Raw genomic sequence first — 24,984 nt, forward strand, 5'->3', positions numbered from 1 at the left:
GGGTCGTTCTGGTAACCGGTAGGAGGGGAGAATGAGGAGAGAGCGAAGAATGATAACTAGGGGAATATGGCTGACATGCAATAGCTTAAACACAGGGAAAGTATATGATAGTTATGTTATTACTCATGGGGAATATTTTACTCCAAACACAGAGAAAGGGAATTGAGAACTATTCTTTATGGTTCTTCATTTATTAACGACTTTCAAAACAATAGCCTACACTCCTAGCTAGCTTACAATATAACATCGCCTAAGCCCTAAAGGGAGTTTACTAAAGGGTACACTTACTTATAAATATCTCGCCATGCTGAACCCACCGACCCACACACACACGTCTACACTTAAACACTTCCAAACGCAAACTCTCTTTTTTTTTAAATTGAGCGCACTTGCTGCTAGGTACAAAACTCTAGTCTTCAGCCAATCAGCATTATGCCTAATGCACCCTCAGGGCCCTGTCAGCTTGGTTAGGTTAGGTTAGGTTAGGTTAGGTTAGGTTAGGTTAGATTAAGCTGAGGTGATTACCCGTGTCAGGAAGGGCAACTGTGACAGTCAAGGTTATACATTAGGCAACTATCAAACAGGGAGGTTCAGTACTACCGCCTGGGAAGATATTGGAAGCATAATTTATTGTCTAATAGTAGACGCTGCTGCCATATGATATCATGAAAATTGTGATCACTTCCCAGGTTGCTGATATGACTTTCTGCCTCATTTACACACAATTGCAGGTGTTTTAGCTGTGATTGGATATCAAACTATCTCACTTGTTAACACTTGCCTGGTACCTTTGATGCAGCTGAGTGAGATATCAGGTAATCTCAAGGCATGTCACCTTTGAAACAGTTATAGATTAGATGATAGTTGAAATCGTCACAACTATGTTGGGTTGTACTTGTAATTAACTTAGCTTGTAAGTTAAACAAGACACACAGGTAATGTTCTCTTCACTCGTTGTTCCTTGGTTTATTGTAAACACATGTGGTGATTTTCTAGTTATATTGGGTAGTAATGTCTGTACAATTATTTGGTATTGGCTGACTAATGAGCATTAGCTATTAGCTTGTAATTTGTTGATATATTTAGAGAGCTGGTCTCACGACTTTAGGGCATCCTGTCAGGCTGCGAACTGGTGAGAACTGGGCTGAACTCTCTTGAGTCTGGTGGTTAGAGAGTAACCACACTTCAATACGGCCATTAATTAAACAGCCTACCCACACACTGGGGGTTGAATTTGTAGTTTTATGGGCTGTACACCTGAGAAGGTGTGAAAGAACAAATGTTTATGGGCTGTCCACCCTAGGAGGTGTGAAAGAACAAATGCTTACGTAGCTGTATGCATAATAGTCTGGGTGATAGAATGTATATAATGAATATATGTCATTAGCTCATATTTATGTAATATTAATGTGACAGAGGCTAATACATAGGGTCTCAATTGTTTCTCTTACTTTGACGACACAACATACATATATCGTTTCTCACTCGATTTTTTTTATGGCTCTTTATTATTATTATTATTATTATTATTATTATTTTTATTGTTATTATTATTATTATTATTATTATTATTATTATTATTATTTTTATTTTTATTATTATTATTATTATTATTATTATTATTAATATTATTATTATTATTATTATTATTATTATTATTATTATTATTATTATTATTATTATTATTATTATTATTATTATTATTATTATTATTATTATTATTATTATTATTATTATTATTATTATAATTATTATTATTATTATATTCCCCAGCCTCGATATGGGTCAGTGACCCGTGCCTGGGTGGGCTAATCCCCATTAAAAAAAAGCGAAAGCAAATAGTTTTTCTGTCTGTCTGTCTATCTGTGAGTGTGACTGTCTTTCTGTTGCAGCCAAAGCTCCAAAATGGAAGCAGTTCGAAACCTGAAACTGTGTATTAAATGTTCTTTCTTTCATCTTTTTTTTTATAAGCACTTTTTTCTCTATCTTATTATTTCACATCATTTCACTTTTACTTACTCTACTTAATTCTCTTACTCTTTCTGTTTCTCTGTCTAGTCTTTCTTTGGTAAAGAGAAAGAGAGATGAGAGTGAATGAAGGAGGAGAGAAGAAAGGTCAATTTCCCCTCTCACTGTCCCACCCCCAAGGGTTGAGAGAGAGTGAGATGGGAGATGAGATGCAGAGGGGAAAAAGAGAAAAGATGGTTAATAATTGTATGGATGAAGGGATATGGGATAGTTGGCTTAAAATTCGTTAATTTATTACATCACTTAACACATAAGGAACAGGAGAAAGTTTATGAGGAGGATTAACAGTCACTATTCACTACATAACACGAAGGCGCTTATGATGTTCTACACAGTACATTCATTGAAAAAAGCTGATTAATTAAAAGGGTATTGGTCTTAAATTATGACCTCGAAATAAGGAATTTACCGATATAATATACACACTATATCTAAGACGATGAAGCAAAAACCGACTCAACACGTCAACAATATTACAACTCCAAAGCCAAACTGAGTTTGAAAAAATGTTCACTTGTGCTTTGTAAGGGATGCTACATTCTGGTGACGCCACGTCTTATAGACCTCTTGTTATTGGCTAAGGCCAAAAGGTACTCACACTCACTGATCGGCCTACCCAGGTACTCACAGCTTGCCGGGAATACTATTGTATTTTACTGGGCGGCTTGGCTTGGCAAGAAATCGTTGTCTCTGAACTAAATTTTATACAAATTTACTCTAAAGAACATGACATTATTATAAATGTTCATATATATATATTACAAATATCCGAAGTTTGTGCATGTTTGTAATACTATCAACTACGGTTTCCCGGATGTCTCACTGTGTCTGTGTCTGTGTATCAATGCATAGCTCCAAAATGGAAGCAGGTAGAGTCCGGAAGCTTTACACCATTATTGCATGGATCTGAGGGTATTATTATTGACCAGGTGGTCCGGCAAGAACAAAAAAAAATCTCCAGCTAAGATATCGCCACGGCGATTGCGGGAGGTGGTTAGCCGTGTCAGGGATGGAAATTGTTACAGTTATGGTTAGGAGATAGCTGAAATCGTAAAGTCTGGCTACAGAAAGAGCCTTGGATACTAAGAAATTATAAAGTTAACTCAGGAAGACATTTCTACAGTATTTCCACGCTAATCTAGTTCCTAGAAAATGTTAGTGTAGCTGTCCATTTTGTATAAATGCGTTCACAATTGATAAGCAAACGTGTTAATCTCTAAAATAATGTTATATTTCTGGAATATGAAAATGCAAATAATTTTAAGGCACAAGCACTTCAGAGAGGATGTTCGAAAATTTTAAATATCGCTTTCGAATGAAGTATTTTCATTATATCTTTTTTTTGTACGAAACATAAAGCAAACAGATACAAATGTTAGCAAAAGTATAGCACAATTGGTAATGAACTACAATTTGTGCAGCTGGTTATATCCCAAATCATTTATATAACTGATAAAACTCGGATATAAATACGTACAGTCCGTGGAGAGGTAAAACACTCAGCGGATCAGCCACTGGACTTGGCGGGAATTTCGCGCATCTCAATGCACAAGTTGTACAATAGCCAGCAGACGTCAACTCTCAACTATCAACAGATGTCAACATTTCTCACACTCACCAGCAGATTACTAAATACTTTATCCACTGGCTTAGCATTTCCCCATCTTAAATGTTGCGTTGTGACAAGATTTAAGTAATAATATATGCTACGAATTATTAAGAAGCGATATAAAGGTTTAACATTTTCATCCTCTGTCATCAAGTATCAACAAATTTGGTGCAAATGAACGAAAATCTCGGCCAATGATGGACGAGGTATAGAATTTGTGTCATCGTATTCTAATGCCAGCTCTGCCATACTGGAGTACGAGTCAAGTGTTCAGCTGATCTGTAAGCTGACACCCCATCGATGTGACCGCCAAGTCCTGTAGTTGTTCTCCTGTGTGCTTTATCACTCCAGGGACTGCTCATATTTATATCCGAGTATAATCAGTTATGTAAAAGATTTTGGATATATCCAGCCGTACAAACTGTAGTTCATTACCTATTGTGCTATATGTTTGGTATCAAACGTTTCTGGTTGCTTTATGTTTGGTACAAAACAAAGAAATAATGAAAAGGCTTTTTAAGATGAATATTTGAAATTTTCGAACATCTTCTTTGAAGTGTTAATGCCTTGAAATCATTTGAATTTTGATATTGCAGATATTCAACATTATTTTAGAGAATAACAGATCTGTTTACCAATTGTGAACACTTTTATTTTGAATAAATAGATAGCTACGCGAACATTTTCTATGAACCAATCAGCCATTTGTAGCTATAGACGAAGGGCGTGGCTTACGGACCGGGTTAGCATGGAAATACTATAGTTGATGCCTTAAGTAAGATAGAGAGATAGATCATAGAAAAATAAGTGGATATATATATATATATATATATATATATATATATATATATATATATATATATATATATATATATATATATATACAGGGAAATGTACAGATATGTAGGTAAATATAAATAGATGACTAAAGAGGAATAGTGACATACTGAGAACATAGTGATACATCAGTAGAGGTTCAGAGAAAGAAAAATATATAGGAGAGACAACATAATGCAATTTAATCATCTTCCAGTGGCTGGTCATGAACCCTGATGTGATCCAGACTGGGGAACACACAGTTGACCAGATCCTGACAGTGCTGCTGCAGACCTCCGTGTTGGTGGGGGGTTTACTCGGCTTTATCCTCGACACCACTATACCAGGTGAACTCTGAGAGGACACTCCATCAAGCGTTATATCTTTAGTTCATTCATGTGGTGTGTAGGGTACACTGGTACACACAGTACTATAAATATCGCAAGTTCTTTAAGAATTTTCAGAATGTTACTCAGTAAATTTTATTTATTAGTTCCAGTTCTGAGGAATTATGATGATTTAACTGAGTTTTCTGTTAAACAGAGGGAGTACAGGTGGTCCTCGGTAATCATTAATTTGCATGTTACATTTTTTATCTATTACAATTTTAATGTTTATGATAAATAATCTTCGATTATAGCAACATTTCTGTTTTACCGCGATGTTATTTTAAGAACAAAAATGTAAAACCCAGGTGTTGATTACTTCAAGCTAGAAGTTAAGAAAGTTATTATTTTCACCTTATTTTTTTTTTTTTGCACAATCCATTGTTATGTAGCATGGAAGATGATGACTGTCCACTCCTGTACTGTGATCAGAATAATTCGTGTGAGAGGCAGTGTTATGCAGAAAGTGAAACTTTTATTGTGCGTCTGGAGACCAGAATCAGTTGAATATTCCTCTGACACTTGCTGAGTTACAAGAGAAAGACCGTCATGTGAGAGAGAAGACTGAAGGAAATGATCTGTAGGCTGAGAAAATTTACGGTGGTGGTTGTGGATGGCAAGGTGTTGTAGCGAGTGACGGGTGGTCAACTGATGCACAGTCGTGAAAGGAAGAACACATACTGTACAATTCTCTCACTAAATCACTCACTGCTTTAATATAATTGTATGAATAATTTTTCATCTGCTCCACCATACATTTGTTTTAATTTCAAAAGAATGGTAAACATGGGTGTATATAGTGGTAGTGGCTAACTGCTTTGGGGCAGTCGTGGGTGATTGAATGGTAGGTACAGTAGTAGGTAGTAGGCAGCTATCAAACAGAGAGGTTTTACTGTCAGGGATGAAATTATGACCAAGTCCCAGCTTGCTCATCTGTCTGATTTCTTGCCTAATTTACACACAATTGCAGGGTCTCAATTGTATCTCTTTCTTTGACAACACAACATACATATCGTTTCTCACTCTTGATCTGTTTTATTTTTCAATTTCTGTATTTATTTTTGACGGTACAAATTGTTTCTTCTTTTGTCTTTTTTGCCCCCTCCCTCCAGGTCCGGTGTGGGTTGGTGACCTCTGCCCGGGTGGGCTGACCCCCATTAAAAAAAAGTGGGAGGAAGCAAACATAATCATTTCAAATTTCTTCTCTTTATATTAAAAAGTGAACCTTCAAAAAATTGTGGATGCGCTCAGGGGGGCCAACACCCCAATTTTGACATTCGTAAACATATTTTCAGGACTATTTACAGAACCATGTCAAATTTCAACTCTGTCTTAAGAAAGGCTACCGTGCACAGCAAAGAAACAGTCAAAAATATGTTTTTCGTGAGGGGATTTCCCCTATTGGGACGGGGAGCCATCCAATGGGGTTATGCTCACAATATTCCACTTGTGAGAATTCTTACATGTATGCACATCTGCTTCCCAAATTTCAACTCACTATCTTCAAAACTGTAGCCGTGCAAAGCGAATATCCAAACAAACAAGCTCGCACTATGATTTATAAATATATGTGGGTAATTTATAGATTTAGTGTGTATTCATATGAATCTCATGATATTTCATAACTTAATAAGTGTTTCTGTATAAGGAATTAGCCCAGATACCTTCAAAATTCACAGCTGGGAGTGCATTTCCTGGTACATTGTTTTTTATAGGTAAGATAATTTCACTTATCTTACTTTTGTACATCACAAGGGTAATAAGAATTAGCTGGGTATCATTAACCAGAATAATAATCAACTTGTCCATTAAAAAGAAATATATAAAACAAAGGCAATGTGATCGATTTCTCTTTGTCAGGAACTCCAGAAGAACGTGGCCTTCTGAAGTGGAATGCTCACCTACAGAACCCAGAGAATGAAGAGGAAGCCAAGGTGCAGAGTCAACAGTTAAACTGTTACAATCTTCCTTTCGGCATGGATGCCATCAAGAAGTAAGTCACCTGGAGAAAATTTATTGCTTGTGGAGTGGTTTAGATGATATTAATCAGTTTATTGGAAAAGAGATACAGAGAGATTGCATATAAACCTAAAGCAGAAACCACTTGGCAGTAGTGGTTAATAGAACAGAAGATAGAGAAAGATGCAATCTATAGTATGAAGAAATGGGAAAGTGCAGCAGAGTGAGTGATGACTAGGGTTTAAAATACCTGTAATATTAATCCTAGCAAAAAAATTATTTTCAGTTGTACAGTGGTTTGTAGGATGACTCGTGGAGAGTAAAGACGGGGGTGTGTGGAAGCAGTTTGACTAGTAGTGGAAGTTTGCGGTGGCATCATTTCCTGTAAATTTTAGTTTGTTCATTATGTATATGAAAATTCGGCATATTCCGGATTGTCTATCATTACTGTGGAGGCGATCACAAAATAGTAGGAATGAGCCAGCTTACAGCCCCTATTTATTATAATATTATTTGCTTCCTTATCCTCTTTTCCAACGATCAACTTACGAGCAGTCGGTCAATTTTGTTTCACACTGTTGGTCAAGTCTGGTCTTAAATATGCGCACAGTCATTTTTCTCACATTCTCTGGCTGGTCAATCCAAGAGATCGCAACCCTTACTCCAAAGAAGTTATCCCTGACAATTTTCTGTATTTTTGGCTTCTTTAGCTCCATGATATGTATACAAGACAAATTTTGTCCTTTGATTTTTTTTTCTATTAAATCACCCCTTGCCCTTCTATAGCATAAACTTGATATAAGGAAACGTTCTTTTCTCTTTTGGTACGTGAGGTGCATAATTAATTGTCGACATCAGATTTTCGCCCTCTTTTGGACGTTCTCAATCAATTGTCAGTCTTTAACATTTCTCGGGGACTAACAGAATTACTCAAAGTTGGAAAGCACCACACTTTTAAAAAGTCTTATGAGGGACGGATCATTTAAAGCATAAACAGGTGTTTCGGTGGCATGCAAATGCTCAGTAAAAAGTATAAACCACTCTAGGATAGGTACAGAGAGTGCCAGGTCATACACTAATCTAGTCAGTTGGTAAGTTTTACTAATGAGTGTATTACCTTCTGATTCCAATGACTGACTGACTTTGTTTATGTGATTTAGGACCCTGTTTTGTATTATTTCAGTTTTTTTTTTTACAATATTCATGCAGTCCCAAATAAAGTACTGGAAACTATACTCATAAAGTTGAAGAGATCACTTTACCAATGAGGATATTTTGAAAATCAATTGTTTATTCAATTGTGGCAGGTTTGTCGAGTTGCTGTCTTAGGTCTCTGAGAGTAACCATAGCTGCTTCATGATGGATTGCAATGAAACTCATATGCAACGGTATGTGCAAAAATCAATGGAGATCGTACTTGACCGTTACAACATCTTCCACAATCAAGACACGTCCAACTGGTGCAAATAATGTAGCTGGCTACAGAACTTCCATCAATGGAAAAGTCCATGCAGTGGTATTGTATAGTAGTAAGAGTACAATGATCCACTCCATTCTGAAAGAGGCAAACTCGTCTTCATAGTTTCAGATGATAATTGTTGGATGCTTGTGTATGGGAGGCAATGCGGTTGGACCACTGTTTCTCAAACTTTTTCACTTCATTCCCCCCATGAGGAACTCTCAACATCCTCGTGGCCCCCCTTCAGTTCTCTCCCAAGCCCCTCACAAATAATGATGAAAATGAACTGTTTTGGTTCTCTTCCTTTATTTGAATGTTTTCAATCATCAAACAGTGTGCCTATTTTGTTACAATTCTATGAAAAGAATGACATTATGTCCTTTCAGTCAGTCGACTGATTCGAGGTTGAGTTGAGTCACTGATAAAGCACATCTCATGTCTGAGTATACATGTAACCGGTTTCGGCTTTTATTCTCTATATGAAGAAGGGTGGAGAAACCAGATTCACATAAATAAGTAGTAGAAAATGGCAAGAGGAGTCGAAGTGCGATCTCACTAACTTTTGGATATGACTGATACATTGAGCATCAGAATACAGTCGGGGATTTTTCTTCATACAGGTCTCTGGGAGCAGTATCGTTCTGAGATCAAGGAATTCGTCTGAACAGGAACTAGAATCGTGCAATCTAAGCGAATCCATCGGAAAAAAAATAGCTATTGCACCATACTTTGTAAATATCCAAACTGTACCGTATGGGTATTATGATTACACACAATGACAAAATAAAAAAGACGAATACAAAAAAAGATTTCTCCCCTAACAAGGCAAAGTAACAAAAAAAAAAGTTGAATCAGAGTTTCCACATTTTCTCCAAACATATACTACTTTACACTAGCCTGCCATTTCCCCCCTAAAATCTTGCCGTGACCCCCTTAGGGGCCATGGCCCCCAGTTTGAGAAACACTGGGTTGGACCTTAAGGTGACAATGATCCAACAGGAACGCCCGAAAATCTTTTATTATGTCTGCCCATAGTTGCTCATTAGAAGATTAATTAAAGGGAGCAAAAAAAAATGGGAATGAACTATTGGGTGTAGGGGTCGCTCATACCCCACTCTGGTAAAGAACCAGCCCATCACCTGTGAAGAATTGAATGTGCACGTTTAATGACGATCCACTTTCAAATTCCTCATTTGAGGTTAAAAGATGGGAAATTTATACCCATCCGAGCAATTTGAAAGTGGTTCGTTCGAGCCCCCACACCACAACATGGTAACGCAAATTCGTGCACTCGATGGAGTTGTACCTTGTGGGGGTCTGTATTAGTGAAAAATTAAAGTGGGTCCGATAGGTATGAGTGCTTAATAGCAAGATTCACTTCCTTCATTCTTCATTGTTAATGTAAATACCCGGATGTTTCTAACATTTAGCTTAAGGTAAGGAAGCCTTCATTACGTTGGAACAGGTTATACGCTTCCTTGCTATTAGTACATCTAAGCTGTATCCTCTAACGTTTTGCCGATTCTTAATTACTGTACTCTGAAAAGTTACAGTAGCATCATCTGCAAACGAATAATTTTCAGTTTTTCGCGATATATGCTGTCAAGAGTTCAGGCAAGGTCATGGTATATTTTGTCAATACCACCACCAAATTAAGGAACTTTGACCATACCTTCAGCACTTACTACAAAATTGCTAAGCTTGTTCCACTCGTCCACCACCCTATTTGTGAACCAGTTCCTTCCTATCTCCCTCCTAAACCTAAACTTATCCAACTTAAATCCGTTGCTCCGAGTCCTATCCTGCTCGGATATTATAAGAACTTTATCTATATCCCCTTTATTGATTCCTTTCACCCACTTAAATACTTCTATCATATCTCCCCGCACTCTTCGTCTTTCTAGGGAATGCAAGTTTAGTTTCTTTAACCTATCCTGATATGGAAGGTTTCTAAGTCCCGGAATCATTTGCGTCATTCTTCGCTTCACCGACTCTAGTGAATTGATATCCATTCTATAATAAGGGCACCAGAACTGAACCGCATAATCGAGGTGCGGCCTGACTAGCGCAAGATATAGTTGCAATAAGACCTCTGCACTCTTGTTACTTACACTTCTAGATATAAAACCCAATACTCTGTTTGCCTTATTTCGAACATTACCGCACTGTTTTCTAGGCCGTAGGTCCGGGCTTACAAGTACCCCTAGGTCTCTTTCACAAGTCGACTTCTCAAGGTTGATGTTGTTAAGGCGGTATACATTGACAGTATATATACATATATATATATATATATATATATATATATATATATATATATATATATATATATATATATATATATATATATATATATATATATATATATATATATATATATATATATATATATATATATATATATATATATATATATATACAGTATATGCTGGGATCTGCACCAAAGCTAACCGCTGTCCGTCAATTGAGTACCCCTGCTCTGTAGCACTATAGACTATGTAAGTTAAACGCACTGGCCTGTAAAAGTCATACATTGGCAATCACTATTTTTTATTAATAGTTCTAATACACTCGTCTGAGGACTCTATGTACCCCTGCACTGATACCAAACTATTCCTCCTTAAAAGTAGGTAGGTTAATATGTATCCTACTTGTAAACCCTTAGGGAAGGAATTAATTCTTCATGTCTGCATTTTGCCCTGAGCTGAGATATCATACACTCACATCTGTCTTTAATTCATATTAGTAAAACACAAGAAAGTTTTGGCGATTGGTTGGGTTGCCTTTGTGATTAGACTTAGACTGATTTTGAACCCAGCATCCATCACTCGGTCCATCTCTTGGAACTCTAAAGCTGCGGTCACACTAGAATTTCTATCCATAGCGTTGATTTTTCAACGAACTCCTCAGTTGTTGTTGTTGTTGAGATTGTCGGACCGTAGTCCGACACGGGCCTTTGCCTATAGGCGGCCCGTTTGGTGGTTCCGGCTGGAGCTCCAGGAGCAGCCAGACCGGATTGGGATTGGAGGTGGTCCCACCTGCAGATTGGAAGGATGCTGCAGGTTGCAAGTGTGAGCGGACCCCTGATCAGTGGACGCTTACCACCAACCCCCACTCTTGGACGTGGTCAGTTTCGGAGTGGCGCGCCCCCCGAACTGGGGTCCGCACTTGCTGGGAGAGGATACTTTCTAAGCTATCTGGGTGGTGGGTATCGTGTGATGACCCGGAGTAGGTGGTGAATGTGGTCTGTTTGGGCCTTTCGGGTTAGAGTGGCCGCTGGTGTTGTGTGTGTTTCTTGGGAGATTTGAGTTCTGTTTCGGAGGCTTTGTGTGACTTCGCAGTCGAGGAGATAGTGTTCAAGTGGGTTGGCTGCTGGCTCCTGACAGTAGGTGCATTCCATGACGTCATTTCCGATCATCTGCCAGGAGCACTTGTACCCTAGTCGTAGTCGATGAAGGCTGACTTAGGTTTGTCTTGGAGTTTTCTTGTCAGCGAAAGGTGGTTCCCCTTTTGTAGCCGCCAGGTACCATTTGGCTGATTGGGAACCAGCGTTGAATGCGTGAAGGAAGCTCTTTTTGATGTGGAGCTTGCTAGTCTTTCTGAGGTGATTCTTGAACTGTTGCACGCTTGCTGGAACTTGGATGTGTACGCTACTAGAACGTGTAGCTGCCTTGGCTGCTTCGTCTGCCACGTCGTTTCCTCCGATCCCTACATGACTGGGAATCCAGTGTAAGACGACTGGGCGGTTTTGGCTTTGGAATACCTGTAGCTGTGCGAGGATCGAGGTAATGATGTGGACGTTGTCTCTTGGTTGACTGTGTTGCAGCGCCTACATGGCCGATTTCGAGTCCGTGTGAATTATGATGGACTTGTTGTGTTGTGTTGCAGCGTGTTGTAGGGCCTTTGAGATTGCTACCAGCTCTGTTTGTAGGGTGGAGCAGTCATTGGAAAGTCTCCATCGGAGGGTCTGACCTTGGGTGTAGAAGGCCGCTCCGGATCTATGATGTTTTGGGTCCACCGAGCCGTCTGTGAAGTATGATGCTGCATCAGCCGGTGTCTCGGTGGCTATGGCTTCTAGAGTTATTTTTTTGAGGTCCTCCTTCTGGAGGTTGGCTTTACTATCGCCTAGGTCGGTAATTTTGAATGTGGCTGGTGGAGGGCTCCATGGTGGAGGAACAACTTAACCATTGTCTCGTGTGTCTTGGTTGTTCTTGACGAGTGTTTCTGCTTGCAGGTGTCGGATGACCTCGCTTGCCTCGTGCGACCAGGTGGCCCCTCTCACTCTGTGGTCGAGGTGGAGAGAGGCACTGATTCGAATTTTGGCAACTGTGGGCTTATCTGATCTACAGATTTTGGCTAGGAGACCGGCTGTCACCTGCTTGACTCGTACTGCCTGGGGTGGTAGTTCGGTTTCCATTTGCAAATTGCAAATTTTGGTCCACATGGGTGCTCCGAGCATGGTCCTGAGAGCATTATTTTGGATGACTTCTAGCTTGGCTATTTGGTCTTCTCTCAGTCCAATGAGTGCTGGAGCACTGTAATCTACCAGCGATCTGATGGCGGCCGTGTAGTAGGCTTTGAGCACATGATGGTTTGCTCCTGCGGTTGTGCTGGTGAGCGACCTCATTATATTGTGTCTGCTCTTCGTCCTGTGCCTGAGATACTCGAGTTGCGGCTTGAAGGTGAGTTTCTGGTCAAACCAGATTCCAAGACACTGGTGGGTGTTGGTCCAGACTACCGGCGTGTTTTGTATGGAGAGCATCTTGTCTGGTGTGTCTGTGCAGATGGCCATCGCTTTCGACTTGGCTGGATTTATCTTGAGTCCAAGTCTGTTGCACTCCTCTTCTATAAGTTGGAGTGCGTTTTGCGTGTTGGCTAGTCTGTTTGATCCTCTTACTATAAGCTGTAAGTCGTCTGCATAGCATAGGAGCTTGGCTGTTTGTCTGAAAGGAAGTTTGACTAGATTTTCCATCAGGACATTGAACAGCATTGGACTGAGGATGCCTCCTTGTGGGGTTCCGTTTTCATGGACCCTGTAGCTTGAGGTTGCTCCCTGAAAGCGTACTCTTGCTTCTCTCTGTGTGAGGTAGTTCTGGATCCACCCCAGCAACCTTCCTTTGACGCCTTTTTCAGCGAGCGTCGTTGTAATGGCCAGTGGATTTGCTAGTTCGAAGGCCTTCTCCAGGTCGAGGAAGACCACCAGAGCTGGTTTGTAGTCCACTGTGCTGAGTATCTCGGCGATGTTGTTGCCTGTGCCGGTGTTCTCGGTGTAAGCAAAGATGTGAGGGTGTGGGCTGCCTACTTTCCACTTGAGTCGGTTGAGAGCCATTCTTTCTCCCGTCTTCGCTATGCAGCTGAGAAGGGAGATGGGCCTCGGTTTGTCTGGTTCTCTGGGCTTCGGAATGGGCTGTATATCTGCCTTCTTCCATTCCGGTGGGAGTCTTTGTGCTGTCCACGAAGCATTGATGGCTTGTAGCAGAGCCTCGTGTCCGGCTGTACCGGCATGGGAAAGCATGGAGTAGGTTATCCTGTCGGCCCCTGGTGCTGTGTCCTTGCTTCGTTTTAGCGACTTCTGGAGTTCTTGCTGGTTGAAAGGTCTGTCGGTGTCATCTTCACTGTTGCAGGCCTCTTCGATCATCTGCAGTCTGACCTGTCGCAGACGCCGTTGTGTCTCCGCCTGTCTCGGGAGGTTTTTCGTTGCTGCTCGGTCAGAGAACAGTTTTGCAAGTCTCTCGGCTTCCTCTTCTGGGTTGGGATGGGTTGGTGGTGGTGGTGTTGCCTTCCCAGATGCCCTTCGGATCTGGGCCCACATCTTGCCAAGGGAGGTGTGCTCGTTCAGTTCGGAGCACCACTTGAGCCGGCTTACGTTTTTTATTTCTTCCTTCTCTTCCCTGGTATCCTTAACTATGACTTGCAGGAGATGTCTGTTTGTTTCCGTGGGATGTCCCCTGTAGTTTCTTCGGGCCATGTTCACTCTGTGGTTGAGTTCTTTCACCCTGGGACAGTGTACCAGTAATCATTGTACTGTCTTGATGTGGGTTTTGTTTTTGGGATAGCCTCTTCTGCCGCTTGGTGAAACGCCTCGACCAATTGTTGGTGGAGGGTTGTCTCGTCCACGGGTGCTGCGCCGGCCGGCTGTGATTTTTCGCGCCACTTAGCCAGGTGTTTCTTAAAGAGTCCCCAGTCTGCCTTTTGGGTATTGTATCTCCATCTCGGGGGGGTGGAGTGGGGAGTTTGTTCACCTTCAGCGTTGTTAGGGTGGCGAAGTGGTCGCTGGTCAGCGTGGGGTGTAGCTGCCAGGAGGCCGAAGGCTGTAGTGCACTGGAGACGAAGGTTAGATCTAGCCTTCCTCCCCTAGTGTGGGTGGGCTCTCCGGTGTTCAGGAGGCAGATCTCGGGTGTATCTTGAAAGGTGGTGTATAGGTGTAGGCCGTCTTCATTTGTGGGGCTTGCCGAGCTTAGGAAGGGATGATGTGCGTTGAAATCCCCTCCTATGAGTGTGGCGTGGTCAGCGGCCGAAGCAAATAATTGAGTCACCTCCAGTGAGCCCCTTGGGTTCTTGTAGATGTTGTGAACAGTTAATTCCCGTTCTTGGAGGGTTACTTTGACGGCTTGTGTCTCGATGTTTTCCCCACATGGAAATTGCTGCGTGACCTCGGAGGAGGGTATGCTTGACTTGACCAGGATCATACATCCTCTTGTTGACGCCTGCGTGAAATGCCTCCTGTATGTCTTGTAACCACTGAATTTGAAACAGTGGTGTTCTTGTAGAAGTGTTTCTTGTAGCAGTATGATGTCAAGCTTGTCCTTGGCTGCTGCTTCTTGTAGGAGGTGTTTCTTGTTTTTGATGCCCTGAGCATTCCATGTTAGGATGTTCAGGGTGCTGATGTTTTCCACCACTGTTTCATCGGGGACTTCTGGTGGTCCTCGATGGAGATGTCCAAGTTCGATTCCAACTGGATCAGGTTCATATCTTCGTGTTCTGTGGTTTTTGCCTTCTGGCCGTGGTTCGGTTCGGGGGAGTTGAAACGACCAATTTCTTTCTGGGAGCTGTCGGTATCTTGGGTTCTCTGGTGGCCTTCTTCGGTGTAGAGTGTACCTCGGCTGTCACTCGTGTGAGGACCGGCGTGGCTTCCTCCACTGAGGTGGCTGGAGCTGTGGCGACTTGCCCGAGGACGCTCCCCATGAGTATTTGGAGCTGTGTGGGTTGGATCTTGTGGCCCAGTAGTCCGGCTAGGCCCTCCGCGAAGGTTGTCAGTACCTTGGCTAGGTCTGATACGTGTATTATTCCTTCTGGTGCTTTGGTGTGTGCTTCTTTTGTCTTTTTCGTGGTTGTCGTTGTCTGCTGCTTGGGTGGCTGAGGTGTGGCCGTAGTGAGGCCAGGAAACTGGGCTGCACTTTGGGTGTTGACCGGCTGAGGAGGTTGGCTTTGTTGTCTTGGCCTTTGGGTTCCCGACACGAAGGTACTTGGTGGGGCTGGTGTGCAGGCGGTGGGGGCCGGTCTTGCAGCTGGCCGGTTTGCCTGGACCCTCCTTGTCCTCTCGGAGCATCCAGGGTTCCAGGCGTGGTGTTTGCCCCTCAGTTGGCACACTTGGGGGCAATTTTTTCTCCATTTTTCAGCTTGGTGAGGCAGGAGTGTGTGCCGTGCTTCTGTGCGCAGACTGCGCAGATTTCCTTGTACGTGCACCTTGTCTGATGGTGCCCGTATTTCTGGCATCTGAAGCACCGCAGGGGCTCTGGGACGAAGGGCCTCACTTCGTAGATCCCCCAGGTTTTGAGGTCTATGGTGCTGGGGGGTGAACCGTAGTGCGTTATGAGCACTTGTTTTGTGGTGGCCGTGTTATCGGACAGGGGAGAGCATCTCTCGGCTTTTAAGATCTTCGGGTGGTTCTCCAGGGGTTCGAGGGGTAGTTCCTTTGGGTACCGGAGGACTACCGACTTCATCAGTTTCTGGGCGGGGTCTAGCTTGGTTGATGCAACGGTGGTGGTGTTTTGCAGGTAAGTGTCGAGGGTGGTGGCGGAGTCCTTGTCTTTGGGGTGAATAATCATCTCCCCCTTTAGGTTGGGCCGCACTGAGAACTTGGCCAGTGGATTTTGCTTTTCTATCTCTGTGATGGCGGCATATGTCGTTTTTGTGTCCGTTTTCGTGATCCGGAAATTTGGCAGTGTCGTTGGAGGTGAGCTGGTGGTGGTGATGGGTGCCTTTTGGGCTGCTTGACGGCATTCGTTTCCCGAAGAAGCACGTCGGCGTTTTTTATTTTCTACCTTCGTCCAGTTGTCGTCCTCAGTGGCGGTAGCAGTGGTGGTGGAGTTGTTGGAGGTGGTGGCAGTGTTCCTGCTTTTCAGGGCTTCATTGAAGGAGCATAACTGGTCCGCTTTCTCTGTGCGGAGCCTGTCGTAGTTCGGGTCGTCAGGTTGGCGGTTCAGGCCGGGGTCGCGGTTAGGAGGGCGTACGCGCTCCATAACCGGTTTTTTTTTTTTTTTTTTAAATCCTACCTATTCCGGTTGAGTAAGTAGCAGAGGAATTACAGCACTCCCCACTGGCTGGTGGTCGTAGAGTGGTTCCTGAGCTTCTCTCCCGGAGCCCCGTTGGGGAAGCCTACTTCCTACTGTATGTGACTGCTCACTTATAGACGTGAGCTAAGTGTGCCTATTTGGGAAGGATAAGGATTGCTACCCTCTTTCCAGGTGGAACCGCACGATCACGGTTTTCCTGGAAAGACTCGGCTGGGATGGGTTTTGCTCCAACCCCCTTTCGTGTTCACAATCTCCTGGGAGGGAGGTGAACAGTTACAGGGGGGACCGCAGGACGAATACACTTTTGAGGGTGCAGGTCCCTAGGCCAGAGCGAAAAAGAAAAAATAGCAGTAGAAGGAAAAGAGCTCAAACCACGTCGGGAATATCGCGCTATAACTGCTCCCCAGCTGGAGTGTGGGTCACTCACACCACCAGTGGGGAGAGCAAGCTAATGCTCGATAAACCGAAAACGCTCGTGAGTTGTTGTTGACGATGTCAGTCGTGGATGGTCCTGTCCGGGAAGATGGCCAAACAATGGCACAAGAGAGAGGGCGGCCTTCACAGTTTCGGGTCCTGCAGGAGGTTTTGTTGAGAGGTCTTCTTAGTTCAGGAGCGATGTGTGAAGTGTGGAACTCCTCAAGTTGTCTCTACAGCGACAACTTATTTGTTGTCGAAAGTGGGACGATACGGAGAGGTCTGAAAATCCACGGTACTGCAGGTTGAACTTTTTTATAGAGTCTATTGTATTCATAAAATTTACACCGTTCTTATTTTTTCTTATTAATATTAAAATAAAATTAAAATATAAAAGAGTGTATTTCAATAACAAGACAAGCAAAAATTTCACAGTAAATAATAAAATAATAATAATTATAATAATATATCACGACGGAAATTTCATTTGATTCTAGAGTACTTGCGTTACTTTTGTAACAAACATCGCTTGGACGCTATAATCGTTACTTTTCCGTCTGAGTCTTCTTTAACAGGACCACAAATCTCACTAAAGCGGTTAATACTGTCATAGAAACACACAATGAAGCCATCCAGCTCTCCAACTGAGTTCAAACTAGCCGTACGAGCTGGGCGCCTGGCCCCTGGTTCCTTTCGCCAGTGTGACCAGTGTGCGGATCGTACCCTTGACTTATTGCCGGTGGATAAAATGCTATCGTGGATTTATTACACGGAAAATTCTAGTGTGACCTTAGTTTAAGATTTCTCTTTAACTTTGACGAGTGTCATTTAGTTCATGTCCAACAGGTTCGAGATTAATCTTGAGCTAATCGGCTTGATATTGGCTACAGGTATATAAATTTTCCATCAAGTATTTAACTTTACCCACTTTAATTTTCCATAAAGAATCCGCATCATTATTATTTAACAAATTAGGCCAATCAAAGCTCCCTGCTCCCTCCCTCATAATATTAAAATCACCATTTTAATATTTGAACCATGTCTTACTGTTGTCATGGACAAAGTAATAATTGAATCTGAAGGATAGTGTCACGTGATGACTAGTACCAAACATTTCAATTTGACCACCATACCCCTAGTTCGTTATAAGGAGATTCAGTGGTGTTGATGTTTGTGTTCATGTGATGTGAATCAGATCTGTAATGCGTTCGAGTAGTAAATTGTCACTTAGTCCTCATACCAAAAGTTGTCGAGTTATTAATGTTTTTCGGTTAGTTTTCATTGTTCCAGTTAATATCACCAAAATTGAACAAGGTGAGAGCCGTTGCGTTGTCTACTAAGGATCTCAATTCCCTTGGTTTATTAAACTGTAATTTACTGACGTGTAAATGAATCAAACAGTTTTAAGTTTACAGTAATTTATCTTCCAAACATCTTCTCTTGCACCCTCGCCTGACTGGCCACACCCCTCCAAAATTTTTCCTTAAAAAGGTTTTAAATAAGTTAAGAGACCCCTGATACGAAACTCATGGAACAATCCTTCTATATTTATTTAGCAGTTTTCAAATACCTCATTTATCAGGTTGATGGATCTTAACTAGACTTTTAAACTTCAACTCTATTCTTTTGTTGAGAGAAGTATCAGTGTTTGAGTACACTTGCCACATCAAGTTTTCAAACGCTCTAATATGACAAACCGAGCGAGAAACTGAACACTGCTTTCTGAGGAAGATTTATTGTAAATTAAATTACTTCTTTTCACCTGTAAATACTATAATGACGAGCAATATTATTACGAAATACTGAGAGTCACTTCGTAATCAAGCAAAACAACTCTTCTGAGATGACACGAGCAATATTGCTCATTCTGAAATCTGACGTGCCAAGCTGTTGGAGAGTTCTTTGCGGCGAGTGTAGCACCTCTTTAGTCTGTGATAATGTCTGCCAAGTCGTTGAATAATCTTAGTGCGGTATATTATCAGCAGTCATCTAATTTTCTTTTTTCGGTAGAGTTTAAATTATATCCTACACTTCCACCTGGGTTGGGGTCAAAGTTGTAAAGCTGTGGATCGGCTCACTCTTCCCATATGTACAGTCCCGAACAAAAATTCTAGATACAGTCAAGGATGGTGTAAAGTCAACCCTACCCTTACTGGACCTGCGGGTCGTTGTCAGTGATGCCACTCATGAAAAAACAAAGTTTACCAGATTCATGTGTGAATCTTTTCAAATCGCTAAACAAAATTTCGAGGTAAGAGAAAATTATATCCGCTTATAATTATTTTAATTATAATCAATAAAATTCTAAATACTGTAAAAAATATATAAAGTATACACGGAAATAATTGAAAATCAAATGAAAATAGACATTCGGTATTGTGCATTACAAAAGAAAACCAAATCTATTCGTATGGTCGGTTTGAGACGATACTAAACTGAAGTTCTGAGCAAATCGATCGTACTGTAGTAATTTGTTATATCGTTGTTTGAGACAATTATAAAACCAGTCCAGTTTTATTGCGTAAGTGACCAGAGGAGGGAGGGAGGGAGGGAGCGTGACACAGCCTGAGTGTGTTGAACCTGACAAGAGGCTGCAAGAGACTGACATTATGATATCACTATTACATTGCTATTTAGTTTTATATAACAACTAGCGGAATCGCTGCCCTCCGGGCGGCTCTTTCGCTAGGCCACGGTAGGACGCCACCTTCCGGGAGGCTCCACATTGTCTCACTGTAGTGCATAAAGGTAGACCACATTTTTGGTTTTGCCATTAGCAGCAAGTATGTACAGATTTTTGCCAGTTCCCACTATGGAGCATCCAACATAGAACTGTCCATGAGAGAAGCAAGGAAACACCAGGTTTAGGCCAACCATATTTAGAGACTGTCCCTGGCTTTTGTAGATGATCATGGCAAGGCTCACTTTAACCGAGAACTGAAGTCGCTTGAACTCAAATGGCAGATCAGTGGTGATGAGAGGCACACTTGGTATAAAAAAGTCGTCTCCTTTAGCTTTTCTTGTCAGTATTGTAGCTTCCAGTACATGTGGCATCATGGTCTTCTTGTGAGTGACTCGTCTCTCATTTTGAGTATGATGTCTCGTTTCTCAAACTCTTGACCGACAATCAGGATGGCTACTTCATCAACTACAGGAGCATTGAATCTTCTTTCATGTTCTCCCGTAGGGGTCGTATCTGTTTTGATCCCGACTTTGTACTTGTCAGAAGGCATGTTTTCCAGGGCATTTTTATATGACTGTACATACGTGTTGCGCTCATGCAGCATTTCTTGGATAGATAGGACAATGTCATGTCTGACACCTTGAATATTGCCACACCTGATAGTAGTCTGCTTTTCATGATCTCCCATGAAGTAGATTTGGAGGAACTTTGCCTGCTCATCTTCCAGTGGTAAGAGGGATCCTGCTTTGTGATAGACTTGACCCTGGACTTTGAATGTGCTCACGAACTACTCTGGTAGCTCCAAAGGATGTCATCTGGAAGCATGAATTGTACTTCAGTATATTTTCCAAGAAGTGTTTTGACTCTGGTGTTGTTCCCAGCATGAGAGTCTTCAATGGTTGTGGTGGTTTTTCCAAATTTGGCAGTCGTACTTTCCCATGAGAGCAGCACAGTCCAGCAGATTCTCCTTTATACTTCTTTGCACCGCAGTGTTCACATTTCTTATCCATGTTGCCAATGACAAGAGAGGGACACTTTTCATATTCTATCTCATTGTCATAGTTAAATGCTGCTCTTGCAAGTGGATGCCACTGTGTATTCTTTCTTAGAATTCTGGATCCCGCAGCTCTCTGTCTATTAGCATTCAAACGAATTTCATGCGCTTGATCATTTTCTAGAGAAGGCCTTTCTGCTGTTTGCTATCTGTCAGCATTAAGACGGGATTCCCTTTCCTGATCTGTTTCTTGTGACCGACTGTCCGCTGTTCCCTCTCTCTGGGCATTAAGACGGGATTCCCTTTCCTGATCTGTTTCCTGTACCCGACTGTCCACAGTTCGCTTTCTGTTAGCATTAAGACGGGATTCCCTTTCCTAATCTGTTTCCTGTGACCGACTGCCCGCTGTTCGCTTTCTGTTAGCATTAAGACGGGATTCCCTTTCCTGATCTGTTTCCTGTGACCGACTGTCCGCTGTTCGGCTTCTGTTAGCATTAAGACGTGATTCCCTTTCCTGATCTGTTTCCTGTGACCGACTGTCCGCTGTTCGGCTTCTGTTAGCATTAAGACGTGATTCCCTTTCCTGATCTGTTTCCCGTGACTGACTGTCCGCTGTTCGCTCCGGGCTGCTCATCCGCTAGGCCACGGTAGGACGCCACCCTCCGGGAGGCTCCACATTGTCTCACTGTTCAGTCCCCAAAACTTCTTCCATCAATAGTTCATTAACGGTGTATGTAAGTTCCACCATGTTTTTCACTACAACGGTGCAGCAAAGTATATTTTTTAGCATTAAACTATTATTATTTTATTGTCTAATCATCACTATATATAACATCATCCATCATCACTACATATAACATCATCCATAATCACTACATATAACACCATCCATCATCACTACATATAACACCACCCATCATCACTACATATAACACCATCCATCATCACTACATATAACATTATCCATCGTCACTACATATAACACCATCCATCATCACGACATATAACACCATCCATCATCACTACATATAACAACACCTATCATCACTACATATAACATCGTCCATCATCACTACATATAACACCATCCATCATCACTACATATAACACCATCCATCATCACTAAATATAACACCACCCATCATCACTACATATAACATCATCCATTAGCACTATGTATAACACCATCCCTCATCACAACATATAACACCATCTATCATCATTACATATAACACCACCCATCATCACTACATATAACAACATCCATCATCACTACATATAACATCATCCATCATCACTACATATAACACCATCCATCATCATCACTACATATAACACCATCCACCTTCACTACAGATCGGTAAAGTAGTTTCCGAGATTCTCGTGCGGACACACATACACACAAACACACAAACAAAAAACACACAAAGACATACTTCTTTGTTATATATATATATATATATATATATATATATATATATATATATATATATATATATATATATATATATATATATATATATATATATATATATATATATATATATATATATATATATATATCTTATCTTTTGCAGATACTCATGGACGAAGTACATTCCTGTGTCTCCTACCTTCACCGGCTTCTCAAAAAAAAGATATTAACTAAATTTAGACAATATTACAACACTATGCTATTCATGTGGTGGTTATTGATAATGCCCTTGACAGTGGCATAATAACACCATGAAGAACCATGTCATCATAAAACAAACTTATTTTCTCCATAAAAACAATTCAAAGTTGCAAGATACATGCAAGGAAAAGATTTTTTCTTATAAATTAAGTACACTAAACATAGTAACAAGCAACCACTTAGACATGAAATATGGTGAATATAACTAATTTGCAGTAATAATCAATTAATGTACTGTAGATCAAGTACAAATAAAACGTTAGTTTTGTATTAACACTTACTGTAACATATAAGACACAAGACGCTCTGGGCGAGAAGTGAACACGTGACAAACTTTAAAAAGCCACCAGAAAATGCAGTTAAAATTAGCATTAGAATAAAACATAGAGATAAGGGACACTCTATTGGAAGGGGAAAAGTGGCAGAAATCACTTACAACAAACTGCAAGTCCCACTAACTAGAATATTCAGCACCAATGAAGGTTTTAAAGTAATCTGTAAAGATGACTTTGATTCAGATAAAATCCTTTCAAAAGAAGCAAGAGATATATTTTACAATGAAGGCCTTATTGTTGTCATGCCACCAGAACAAAAAGCAAAAAGATCAGTTTTTGTTCGTCAAGTCGATCAAGAGATCGGGAGGAAGACATCGGAAGACCTGAAAGAAGAACTGGAACGCCAAAATAGGTGGATGAAGATTGAAGAAGTCATTAAGATAAAGGACTATACTCATGTTTTTAAGATTACTTTTGAAGAAGTGTCAATGGCTGAGAAAGTTTTACAACAGGGCTTTCTAATATTCAACATGTCAGTCACACCACATCAAATAAAGAAGGAGACATTCATCAGTCTGCAAACTTGCTTCTCCTGCTACAAATATGAAGAACACACAACGAGAGACTGTCCGGAAAAAGAAAAAAAGTACTGCTCAGATTGTGCAGGCGACGACCATACCTACACTGAATGTAAGAATACACATGTTGGCTGTCTCAACTGTAAGAGAAACGGGAATGTATACATAGGACATAGGACGTTAGCAATGGCATGCCCAATAAAAAAACACATGATAAAGTACAAGGAACAAGAAACAAGGAAAAAGGAACAAGACAAGAAGGATACGACATACGTCGAAATAGCAAAGAGAGCGGTCCAAGAGGCTCATAGACCAGAATCCACCATATTAAACCTAAGTGAGCCAATACATGATAAGGTAATGATTAGTATGATCCATGCACATTTGCACAATATCATTGCACCCGGATCATACAATGAGGAATTAAGGAAAATGTTTAAATTGAATAACCTACCAGAGATGATATTTCCAGAGAATCCACAATCCGAAAAACTATTTCAGGCAACATATGCAAGCGAACTGAGAGAAAGACTACATCTAGACGAACAAAGGTTTGAGCAAGGAGCAACAGCTGATACACAAGGAACACAAGCGACTGATAGAGATCCCAGACAAATGACTAGAAGTGACAAAGAGAAGATAGAAATAACAAAAGGACAGACTATAAGACAAAGGAGTAGGAGGAGAGAAGATAAGATGGAAACTGATCACAATATACAACCTGAATCTGCTGAAGAAATTGGATTAAAAGTTATCACTACAACAAAACATGGAATCCCAACATCGAGACCAACAGGAGGGACAATAGTAAAAAACTGTGAAGGAGGGATATACAAGTGGACATATCAAGAAAAATCCCTAAGTGAAGATTATGTCTGGTCACTAATTACTACGGACAAACTAAAGATTACGGCCAAAGACTTTAAAATAGTAGACCCGTCAGAGTATAGAAGAATCAGAAGCGGGAAACAGGATGATAGGTCTCCACTCCAACTGCCACAATCCAAGTATAAGAAATAATGGACAATAGACAAACAGTAAGAACTTTAAGAATAATACAACACAACGTAAGAAACTGGAAGACCGAGAGAATTAACCTAAGTAATATATATCGCGAAATTGACCCTGACATTATACTAATAAACAGTCACGGTGAGACAGAAAACAACAACATAAAACTCTTTAACTATTATGTAAACCAAAGAAATAAATCGGGCGAGAAAAATGACGGAGTAGCTATAGCGGTTAAAAGAAACTTAAAATTTAAACTAATTGATGACTTCCAGGATGAATTTCTAGCAATAAAATAAATACAACTCAAGGAGACGTAATTATTGCTACTACTTATCTCCCACCGAGACGACCCTACTTACCTATAGAAGACCTATTAAAATTGGCTAACAATAGTCATCCGATGTACATCTTAGGAGACTTTAACGCCAGACATAGGATTTTTGACAATACAAATAATAACGTCGTGGGAAACGCCCTTAATCAATTAATAAATTTAGGGAAAATCAATCATCTGGGACCTAACTTTCCAACCTGGAAAATCACAATACACAATCGACACCAGACAAAATTTTTACCAACAA

The 24,984-nt window shown here is 41.0% G+C and overlaps 1 protein-coding gene across 2 annotated transcripts; it reads left to right on the forward strand.

Moving 5' to 3' along the window:
* Nucleotides 1–4,670: 4,670 nt before the first annotated feature.
* On the forward strand, nucleotides 4,671–22,992 carry LOC121859673 (solute carrier family 23 member 1-like; the record flags this gene model as incomplete). 2 transcript variants are annotated; one of them, XM_042356594.1, is given in 3 exon segments in its annotated part: nucleotides 4,671–4,800; nucleotides 6,700–6,832; nucleotides 22,439–22,992. In XM_042356594.1, coding segments are annotated over 3 exon segments (330 nt in total), but the record flags the coding sequence as incomplete, so codon positions are not given.
* Between the last annotated feature and the right edge of the window lie 1,992 nt (nucleotides 22,993–24,984).

Source organism: Homarus americanus, unplaced genomic scaffold, assembly GCF_018991925.1.
Source record: "Homarus americanus isolate GMGI-L3 unplaced genomic scaffold, GMGI_Hamer_2.0 scaffold49323, whole genome shotgun sequence".
Classification (NCBI taxonomy): Eukaryota; Metazoa; Arthropoda; class Malacostraca; order Decapoda; family Nephropidae; genus Homarus; species Homarus americanus.